The sequence below is a fragment of the Charadrius vociferus genome, unplaced genomic scaffold (assembly GCF_000708025.1).
Source record: "Charadrius vociferus isolate BGI_N301 unplaced genomic scaffold, ASM70802v2 scaffold39, whole genome shotgun sequence".
Classification (NCBI taxonomy): domain Eukaryota; kingdom Metazoa; phylum Chordata; class Aves; order Charadriiformes; family Charadriidae; genus Charadrius; species Charadrius vociferus.
Window position 1 is genome coordinate 2,323,193 of NW_009650188.1, and position 10,455 is coordinate 2,333,647.

Here is a 10,455-nt window from a genome sequence, read left to right on the forward strand (position 1 = left end):
GATGGAGACCCCAGGACAGAGCCAAGTGCCTGGGATGGGATGGGATGGGGAGGGCCACAGGGGGAGCAGACAGTGGTCTTCACCTAGCCCTTCTTGTTCCACAGAGCCACGTGGGGCAGATCCACTGGTGAGGAAGAGTGAGGGACCGATGGGGGCTCATGTCATTGGCCACCTGGACACCTACCGGGCCCTGGAGCAGCACATCCTGGAGGGGAAGGGGCTGGCCTGTGAGCTGATGTGTCTGACGCGCCCGGCACTTGGGCTGTCCAACTGCCCGCTCCCGGGAAAGGAGGTAAAGCGTGGGCAGGATGGGGCTGGTGGTGGCTGGGGTGGGGGCGGCAAACCCTCGGTGGACCATTCATAAAACAGCTCCTGACCCCAGTATCAGCCCCAAGGCTTGCAGGGCTGGCAAGTAGCAGGTAGTCTCCAGCCTGGGGGTGTTGCCGGCACTGCCCTGCTGTGCTGGGCTTGGTGGGTCCCTGGGCGCAGTGGGATGCAGGTGCCCTGGCAGCACCCGCTCTTGCACCCTTCTCCCGCAGGCCCTGGGGTGGGCGGGTGCGGGGCACCTCTGGGGCAGCGCCAGCACCCTGCACCGTGTCCTGGAAGAGTGCGCGTCTCTCCTCGCTGCCTTCTGGAGCACCGTGCTGCCTGTCAGCCCTGCCCAGCACCAGGGCAAGGTAAGCACCGGGCCAGGGGGCTGGCAGGGCCGGTGGGGCTGGATGCTCGCTCGCCGCTCATCACGCTCGTCTCATGCCAGGAACAAGCACTACAGGGTGAGATCGCGGCACTGCGGGCCCAGCTCTCCGAGAGGGAGGATGCTCTGCAGAACACAGCTGAGCGGCTGCGCAACACAGCACAGCTCAAGGACAGCATGGAGCAGTTCATTGTGAGCCAGCGTAGGTGGCCCGGGTGGCATCCTGCTGTGGGGTGGCACGGCCAAGCTGGTTTGGTCCCCAGGTGCCTGGGGTGGCTCCACAGCACAGGGACCTCACTAACCCCATCTCTCTCTCTCCCTCGCAGTGACCAGGACCCATAACGTGCTGCGCAAGGCCAGGACGAACTTGGAGGTGAGTCTGCCCTGACACCAGCGTGGGATACAGGAGGTAACCCTGCCCTGATGAGTCGTGATGCCCTGGGGATAGGCACAGATGGCAGACACCCAGCAGAGCGGTGGCTGACAGGGGTTGCTGAGGGGGCCGGTTGGCTGCAGAGTGTGTGTGTGGGGACACACAGGGACGCATTTTCCCTGGCTGTCCCCAACCTTCATGTCTTTGTCCCCAAGGCACTACATTCCCCTAGCGCAGGGCTGACCTGACAGTGCTCCCCCTTATTGCCTCATGTGCTCTCTCACCAGGTGAAGGCCCAGCAGGCCCTGCCTGTCGCGTGAGCCCCAGGCAGGGCAAGGAGCCATGGCCCCGGCCCCAGAACAGCCCGCTCGCTGCCGAGCCATGCCATGCTGGAGGGCTGGAGTGGGTCCCTGCTACTCCAAGAGCTAAGGTGGACAGAGGTCTGGAGTGCCGGGTGCCACACAGTTAGTGGGTTTGGGCTGCTGTGGTGGTCGCATGCCCTCCACCTGCCTTTGCTTGGCATCACAGCAGCAGCTGCTGGCTTGGGCTTTGCCTGCCCCATGCTTCAGCGCTCGCCCCCTTTCACCCACGGTGATTAGAGTGAGGTGTCACAGCCCTCCACGCTGAGCACCTCTCACCCTGGGACTTGGTCCCATTTGTAACCCTGCTGTGTACCCATCCCTGCTCGCGGATGTACGTATATGTATATAGATAGTGGTATCGGAGCTGCGTTTTGGGGGCTCCCCGAGCATGTCGGGGCCCCAGCGCGGGAGGAAGATGTAAGAAATGCCATGTTCTGCTCAGTGACTGGAGAGTCCCCAATAAAGGTTTCCTTTGGGTTGTGGTGTTCCTGGTGCGCCGTCTCTGCAGCTGTGCTCCCATCTCCCCAGGCTACCTACAGCACAGGGTACCAGTACCATAGGCACCCACTGGTCCCAAGGTGGGGGTCTGAGCCCCACCCCAGCACCCCAAGGGCAGCTTTGCACCCCACCGGGCGCTCCCTTCCCTCCCCTTGTTGCTTCAGAGCCCCCCGCCAACAGCAGGCCAGCAGCACCGAGAACAATAAATACTGTAATAAATAGAGAAAACCCTGTCACATGGCACTGCTCCGGCAGCAGGCGGTGTAGCCGGGGTCCTGGGGTACCTGCCCTGCTCCGCTTTCCCCAGGTTCCCTCCAGCGTGGGCGTGCGCAGGTGTCCCTCTGGCTGCGACAGTCAGCCGTGTCCCACAGAAGCACTCCATGTTGGGGACAAGAGCAGGCGTTCAGTCCTTGACGGTGCTGTCCCAGCGGCAGGTAAGTGCGGCTGCGTGTGGCTGTATCCTCCCTCCTGCTGGCTTGACGCTGAACCTGGCAGAGGGCTGGGGCTGCAGCTGGAGCCGAGAGCCCTCCTCAAAGCTGGAGAGCACAAGGAGGGGGGCAGCCCCGCATTCAGGGTTGTTGGGACAGAGGGCAGGTGGCAGGCTGGGGTGTCCCAAAGCTCCCAGGGATCAAGGTGGCCTTGGAGGCTCATCACCAGGACAGCACAGCAACCTTCAGCAGGTAGAACACGTTCCTGGAGGCCTGGGCTGAGGGCAGTGCCAGGACTGCCTTGGGGCCCTTGCAGGCTGGAGAAGACAGGTAGGGTGAAGCCCTTTCTGTGTCGGGCGCGAGGAAAGGCTATTCTGGTGAGCAGCAAACAAAGTGGCCCCACAGACTCACAGAAGCCAAGGGGAGCTGTAGGTGGGCGGAAACCAAGGGTTAAATCAAACCACACCAGTAGGATGGGACAGTGTCACAGGCCCTGGCAGCCCTGGGCTCATCGCCGAGGCCTGTGTCCCTGCCAGGTTCGAGGCTGGAGCCAGCGGCCAGTTCTCACACAGTCCCGTGGCCCAGTGTGTGCAGACAAAGCGGCGTTTCGTGTCCTGTGTGGGGGGCGGGAGAGGCCCCAGCTCAGATGGGCTTGTACAGCAGCGTGGTGACGTACTTCTTCTTGTAGCGGTGCGTGGCACTGAGCACCATCACGCCATCCTGCGAGGGGCACAGCATCAGTAGGAGCAGGAGGGAGAGCCTGGCACCGAGAGCTCCGACCCGGCAGCCCGGCACCCCCAAGGCAGCCATCAGGAAGAGGGCTCTGTGGGCTCAGGGAGCAGCCCCAGCCTGTCCCTGCTGTCCCCAGCCTCACAGCCAGCGAGACACGTCCAACACCCGTGACAGGGAGCCAGGGCAGAGCGAGAGAAGGGGCTGGTACAAAACAGGAGAGCCTGGGGCTGCCCAGCTCCACCACATTGTGGGGAGACAGCTACAGGGAACTGGGGGCTGTAAGGAGACCACAACCTATGTCCCTGAGCACACCACACTTCACCATGCAGCTAAGCTGTCCTCGTGTGGGTCCTCCCATCCCTGCACCACTGTCTCCACTCCCTGGCTGTCCAGGTTCTGCTCCCCGCCGGTGCTGCAGGCTCCTGGGAGCCATCACAGCTCCCCTTCCCTCACCCAGACGCCTCGTGGGACCTGCCCTTACCTTGATGGAGAGTGCGTAGAGGTGATTGAGCATGACGTGGTTGGGTTCAGGCAGCAGTGCTGGGTCACACTAGGAGAAGAGGAGTGTCACAGAGGAACAGCAAAGCCCTGACCCCCCAGCCCCAGCCACCACAGGGAGCTGCCACCTCAGGCAACCTGAGCTGCTGGTGTCTCTGTTCTGAATGGGAACAGAGCCCAGCTACGCACCAGGCAAAGCAAGGGGCCAAACCAGCACGGTTAATGGGAAAAGTAATGCTTGTCTCAGGAAATGGCAAGGACCAGGCTCTCTGCAGAAAGGACTCCCCTTCCAACCCCAGTGTGCCTCTCCAGGTGCAGGCAGTATGCTGGTACCCACCGAGATATTGGTGTCCTTGTTGAGGATGACCTGGAGGAGGTGAGGCGGGAGGATTGGTGGGGATTTGAAGCGCTCCTCAGGCCTGTATACGTACATCTCTTGGCCGTAAGGACCAGGTGGTGAGCTTGATAAGTCTAAAGAGAAAAGACAGGAGGAGACATGAAATGGCTAAAGCAGGACTGGTGATCACAGAGCAGCTCCCAAGATGCTGAGAAGGACCCAGCAGGGTCTTTCAGGCACAAACATCTTCCACGAGCCATGGCCATGTATCCTGTAGCGACAGCTCAGCCTTTTCACAGCAGAATAAGCAGCCAGGTGAGCCCTGGGCGTTTCCAAGCAGAGCTGTAAGCTGGTAAGTGCACTAACACAACACAAGCACCTTGTGGTGTCCACCCTAAGACCTCTGCACAGCTGGCTCCCTCTCCCTGTAGCAAGCAGCTGGCTTGCCCCAGAACTGTACCCTTTGCAGCAGGGGCATGGGCACAGCAAGCAGCATGCCTGCACGCTCTTGGTGCTGCAAAACTAGAACTGCCTGACAAGGAGGTCCCAGAAAAGGCAGATGGAAAGTCCAGATTGAGCAGCTGTGTGAGGGACCACAGGAGCTTGTGGTCACCGAAAGCTGGACTGGCTGTATCTCCCAGCCACATCTGATCTGATTGCTTTGGAACAGCCAGCACCTGAAAGGGCTCCATCTCCCTGGAGCTGCTGCTGCTTGCCGAATTCTTTACAATGAAGTATCTCCTGCCCAAGCTGGGACTGCAGGCCGCACTCAGAGTGCCCTGGACTGAAACCCGACTGAGCTACCTGCCAGCGTCACACACTGAGCCAGCACTGCCGATGGCTGCGTGGTAACCTAACCCGCTGCTGTAACACAAGTGGAGAAGGAGGTTCCCGATGTGCTAGCACTAGTACAAATTACTTTGGCATGAAAACCAAGAATAGCTCCTGAAAATAACCTGTATCCTGCTCTCACCTAGCTTGTACCCCAGATCAGATGACTTACTCACAGTTGAGCAGACAGAAAGGGATGATGTTCCCGGCGTTCACCAGTCTGAAATGGCTGCCTCAGCCATGCACAGGCACCGACCCTGCTCTGGGACGGTGCTAGCACAGAACAAATTACATTAGCACAGCCCCTCCATGGAGACGAGGCCTCAGCTGTGGGCTGCTGAGGACACACGGATAAACACTGCTCTTCCCAAGTGCAGGCCCACACCTCTGCTCGGGGGGGTCTGTTCACCCCCAGAGCAGCGAGTCTCAGAGCAGGAGGTGAAAAATAGCACATGCAAAGCTGTAATGCCACAAAAACTCACCCCGACCTGAGGTTTCTGAGCTCTCCAGGGAATCCACCTTCAAAGCATCGAACACTTCAAAGTCAGACTTCTTGACATGTATCAGGTTGTTAATCGTCCCCATCTGGCTGGTGACCACAGGCTGGAGAGAACTGAGGTAAGAGTCTTCCTATGTTCACCTCCACTCAAAGCACAGGCAATGCTTCCTAGATCCTCCCAGCCCAAGCTCTCTTTGCTGCACCATTATCTCAGAGCACAGGTGGCCGGCATCTAGCTCTGCTCTACACTTGCAGATCTCTATTGTTTACCCCAGGATGATTTCCCTTTACTCCCAGGCTCCTGCATCATCTCCTATTTTCATCCTCCATCCTGCTACATGCCAATAGGTAAGTGTCCTCTCCTTCCCATGCTGCTACTGCATGATTTAGTTTGGAGCAGAACCTGCAAGCGTATGCTGACCCCATGGCCCGTCCTCCCTTGTAGTCAATTCTGAATGGGGCTTAAAGGCCTTCTGGCGTCCCACTGCCTCTCAGTACCTCTCTGACACTCCCCTGTACAGCTTGTCTAAGCCCAGATGAATCAGCCTCTGAAAGGATTCATGGGATGCAGGTGCCTGTTTCGTTTTGGCAGACACCCTATGCTCTTCCTGCTCCCCCCCTGCTAAAGTTACATCATGTCTAGTCCCCTAAAGAGGGCAAGATCCACAGGGCTAAAGCTTTGAGAGTTACCTCAGATGGGTCATGGACCCACTGGCCGTCCACAAAAAATTTGTACTGGTGCTCTCCTTCTGGGAGGTCCAGGATAGCAACAAAGTCATTGTGGCTGTGCAGAGAGAACAGACACACAACAGCATTATCCCACAGACGCTCTGAATGCTGCTTTTCCATGGGGTCTCAGAAAACAGCACTTTTTCCACGCACTGCTCAGCCCCTCCACCCCAACACCTTCACGCAGGGTTAGGGTTGCTTATCATCAGTGATCTGAGGCACGGACACAACAGGTGTGAACGTTCAGAGCACTAGTGTGACTCAAACCCCTACGAGTCCAGCCACAAGGAGCACAGAAGGTGGTCCAGCTTCCAAACCTGCCTTGTGTGCCCTGGGAAAACTAGCATGGCAGACACCCGGTGCAAGACACACTGGAGAGGATGCATGGGCAACACCTAACCCAGCGCTGGCACTGCAGGACAGGGGCAACAAGTGTAGCAGCTCTGTTAAGCCTGCAATTGAGATAAACCCATTCCAAATGATTTACTGGAATTATGTCCAGAGTCTTACACGCTGTTTCCACCGAAATCACAGATGTATTACGGAACACCGAGAACATCATTACAGCAGGGAGACTCGTGAGGGACAAATAAACAACACCTGCTGGCAACAACACAACTAGGCACAGGGTAAGGCCATAGCCAAGGGAAGAGCTGACAGCTTCCAGGGAACTGCTGTATACCTGGGCAGGGCTCTGCTACCAGGACTAGGTGCTGTGTGACATACAGCTGGGCGAGCAAAGTGGCCCATCCTGTCCTGTCCCTCTGTTTCATAATTTCCCATCACTACACAGCACCACCCAGGGAAGAAGCTGACTACATATTTGTGCTCAGACCCTCCAGCTTGGGTGAACTAAGAAAAGCCAGGTGAGCAAAGGGAACAGCAGCCAGCACGGAGAAGAGAAAACACTCCCTGTGATGGAGCGGAGGAGAACGTACAGTGACCTGAAAGACTGGCTACCTCTTGATGAGCGGGATCTTGGTGCTCCAATTATTGAAAGACCCGGAGATGAAGACCTCTTTGCCTCCATCGGCCCAGCGGATGACAGTGGGACGAGCCTGTTGGGATGGTTTCACTGACTCCTCCAGATCTGGCTGCCATGTCACAAACTCCTTGTCCCCAGGAATCTGAGCAAAGAAAACCAGAGCCTGACTGAGACACAGAGACAACTGGGACCACATTCACTTCCCCCTGGACTCTACCAGCCCATCTGCACATCCCAGACAAGAGCATTGCAGAGATCCTCCAGCCTCCCAGCTCTCCGCAGACCCCTCACATGGGTGGGAGCACAGCCCCACACAGCCAGTGAGTTGAAGCCCCAGCCAGGGCCCCAGAGCAGAGGACAGGGAAGGCAGTGGCCAGCCCCTACCTTGGAGTCGTGGGAGCTGAAAACACTGGGGTCATCGGTGCTGCCCACCATGATCTTGTGTGGGTGCTCCTTGGTGGGGTGGGGGGCACCGGAGCCATCCGAGCGGTGGGACTTGGAGCCATGGCGCTCCCCAGACACTCGCTCACTGGTGGTATTCCCCATGATGGCTCAGCAGCCCCTGTGAGAGAGAGAATGGCAGTGTGTCTGTGCCCATGGGCTCCAGCAACAAGGAGAGGAACAAAGGCGTTGTTTCCCAATGCTCTTTGCTAGGGAAGACTGACAGCAATCCCAAAAAAGGCCCAAAGTTCATTCCCACTGCCAAGTTTGGGAGCTGAAGGGGAATTTAACAAACAAGACAGCTCGACCTAATTATAGGCATATCCTTACAAACCATCACTCTAGTTAAGCTGGTAATTGTTATACTCCAAAATGGATACTAGTTACGCTGTGTCCCACACAAGCCCTCAGCAGCCGCATAGCAGAGAGGCTGATGGGAAAAATAAAGCCAACCTTTATTGGCAAATCAATTGCTTGGCCTTAACAGAGCCTCTTTCACAATCCCACAGTCAGGCTCTGCAGACAAATCCCCTACATCCAGCAAGAAAACAGCCGGAGAGTGAAAGTAGCAGCTGTTTAATAGCTCCCAACAAGTCTCCAAGAGCTCGCGGGCAGAAGAGCAGAGCCTTGCGCCTGTCAAAGGCATCAGGGAGCATTTAAAGTGTCCGAGTGGAATCGCCCAAGCTGGAGCTTGGCCAAGGCGTGGGGCTAATGCCATGGTGTCTGCAAAAAGCTCAGCTCTCAACAGCATTCACTTATGATTCACCAGGCAAGCCACCATGTCAGCTGCGGTGCAGTGCAGCGAGGAGGTCCGCTTGTTGTGACCCTAACCCGTGGCACCACCCCAAGCACTCCAGCATCTGCGCTGCCATCCGGAGGCACACGACGAGGGAAGGGCAATCCCAGCTGCCTCAGTGCCACTCTGCAGCTGGAGATGGGCTGTCATCCCTGATCTCACTCAGCTTAAAGAAGGCAAAGAAGAACAACTGTGATTTCTGTGATTCTGTAACTGGCCATACGGCGCCAAGCCATGAACAACTACACACCTCTCAGGACAAACAACAAAGCCACTGCAAGCTACATGGGAGTCTTCAGGCCTCACCCAGCTTCCAGCAGCCGAGATGGACTGGGGTTCATACCCCCTTCCCAGGCTTATTTTGCAGCTTTCAGCTTGCTGCGCTGATCATGGTCTCTGTAGGGCAAGGCAAGAGGACAGCCAGCCTTGCTTCATGCACTTAGTTGTGACATTTGGGGATTTGTTTAGAAGATCAAGTTATACAAAGGGTGCCAGGCAAGGCTGCCAGCCAAAGCCAGGCTTTAGAACATTACAGAGCAATTACTAAAGTATTTCTTAAATCCTGAGAGCTAAAAGGCAGCTTGAGAGAGCAGCTAACCCATACCCCCACCCCTCAGTGAGGATCAAGTGTACCTGAAGATCCAGGTCAGATGAGCTGCACCACTTGCTCTGACATCTGCCCCCTCTGCCCTGGAGGAGGCTCAGCTGACTCCTCACAAAACCTGCCCCTGTGCCACTAGACCTGCTGTTGAGGAGCTTCTTCCCCAGTATCTCTGCTAAGGCTCCCTTACTTCTCATCTACAGGGAGGAACGTAAGAAGGGCTGAACATCCTCTTGTATCAAGACAGACCTGAGAGATATGTGCAGATGTTGACAGATGTGAAAGCTTCCCTTTCTCTTCTCTAAAAGGAATCCAGTCCCTCTGGCTGTCCCTTACATGTCACCCTCTCCAAATGCCTCCTGAGGTTTCTCCCAAGTGGTGGCTCCTTTCCAGTGCACGGCATCCAAAACCCCACGCGTACAATCCCACTGCACCTCCTGCATCATGCACACCGGCACCCTGCTGCGCCAGGACAGCGAGCTCTTTGAGCACAGCCTGCGGTACTTGGCTTTACTGGATTAACTTCTACCGCTCAAACCCTCCTGTGTTCAGACAAGCCTGCCCTGTGGCACAGCACGCTCTGATGGTGTGATACAAGTACATCCAAGTCACTAACGGAAATGGTGCCCATACCAAAACCCAAGCAAACCTCCGCAACCTCTCAGCGCGTCCACTCCCAGCGTGACAGCTGCCAGCCACAGCCCGCAGTAAGGTGGGTGCTTGCCTGCTGGAACACGAGGCCCCTTCAGGGGTCAGGCTGAGAGAGTTGGGGCTGTTCAGCCTGGAGAAGAGAAGGCTCCAGGGAGACCTTATTGTGGCCTTCCAGTACCTAGAGGGGGCCTCCAGGAGAGCTGGGGAAGGACTTTTTACTAGGGCACGTAGTGATAGGACGAGGGGGAATGGGTTCAAACTGGAAGAGGGTAGATTTAGATTAGATAGTAGGAAGAAATTTTTCACTTTGAGGATGGTAAGGCACTGGAACAGGTTGCCCAGAGAAGTTGTGGCAGCTCCATCCCTGGAGGGGTTCAAGGCCAGGCTGGATGGGGCTTTGAGCAACCTGGTCTAGTGGGAGGTGTCCCTGCCCATGGCAGGGGGGTTGGAACTCCATGATCTTCAAGGTCCCTTCCAACCCAAACCATGCTATGATTCAGTTTCACCCAGCCCCATGCCCTTACTTTGCTTCTGAAAATGCCACATGAAATACACCAGTTACCACCGAAATGTGCCACGCTTGCTGCCTCTCCCACCCGGCCGGCGGAAACACAGGCAGCCAGCCTGACAGGGTTTTGTTTTGGAGAGACGGGGGGGGTCTCTGTTCAGCACCCTCAGCCCACAGCCCGCTCGGCTGACACCTCCCCATCCTGCAGCTACCCCAGGGAAACCCGGTTCGCCTCGCCGGGGCTCTCCCGCCTCCCCCTTTCGGAGAAGGGAACCGGAGCTCAGCCCTGAGGTTGCCGTAAGGTTAATGGGATGAGCCGGGAAACCGGGGAGGGGAAAGCTTCCCTCCCCCGGACCCGCGCCCGGCAGGCAGGGCCGGGCGGAGGGCTCTGCCGAGCGCAGGCGGCGGCAGGGCTGTCACGGCACGCTCAGCCCACGGCCCGCGGCCGGGTCACGGGGAAGCGGGCCCCCGCCCCGGCCCCGGGGGGGAAGG

The 10,455-nt window shown here is 57.5% G+C and overlaps 2 protein-coding genes across 3 annotated transcripts in view; one reads left to right on the forward strand and one right to left on the reverse strand.

The window, feature by feature from the left end:
* The window catches only part of LOC104293390 (myomegalin-like), a 30,257-nt gene extending 28,870 nt beyond the window's left edge, over window positions 1–1,387 (forward strand). Inside the window, 5 exon segments of the mRNA XM_009892896.1 lie at window positions 105–292; window positions 540–677; window positions 758–896; window positions 1,021–1,067; window positions 1,355–1,387. Of these exon segments, the coding sequence (XP_009891198.1) occupies window positions 105–292; window positions 540–677; window positions 758–896; window positions 1,021–1,067; window positions 1,355–1,387 (545 nt within the window).
* Window positions 1,388–2,961: 1,574 nt separating this feature from the next.
* On the reverse strand, window positions 2,962–7,593 carry PRKAB2 (protein kinase, AMP-activated, beta 2 non-catalytic subunit). Of its 2 annotated transcripts, none has more exons than XM_009892814.1 (7): window positions 7,351–7,531; window positions 6,942–7,108; window positions 5,943–6,036; window positions 5,242–5,356; window positions 3,923–4,056; window positions 3,569–3,637; window positions 2,962–3,075 (listed from the first exon to the last, which is right to left on the reverse strand). In XM_009892814.1, the coding sequence occupies exons 1-7, from the start codon at window positions 7,510–7,512 to the stop codon at window positions 2,998–3,000; spliced, it is 819 nt and encodes a 272-aa protein (XP_009891116.1). In that variant the 5' UTR covers window positions 7,513–7,531; the 3' UTR covers window positions 2,962–2,997. The 2 variants fall into 2 exon arrangements, with proteins under 2 accessions (XP_009891116.1, XP_009891115.1); XM_009892813.1 differs by having other exon boundaries at window positions 2,998–3,075; window positions 5,236–5,356; window positions 7,351–7,593.
* Between the last annotated feature and the right edge of the window lie 2,862 nt (window positions 7,594–10,455).

What these genes read in the sequence shown, in the direction of transcription:
- PRKAB2 (XM_009892813.1), bottom strand. Translation starts at nt 7,512, where the DNA reads ATGGGGAATACCACCAGTGAGCGAGTGTCTGGGGAGCGCCATGGCTCC. An exon ending in GGGTCCATGACCCATCTGAG is followed by an intron (nt 5,357 to 5,942) that starts GTAACTCTCAAA and finishes AGTTCTCTCCAG; the next exon opens with CCTGTGGTCACCAGCCAGAT. An exon ending in ACAAGGACACCAATATCTCG is followed by an intron (nt 3,638 to 3,922) that starts GTGGGTACCAGC and finishes CTCTTCTCCTAG; the next exon opens with TGTGACCCAGCACTGCTGCC.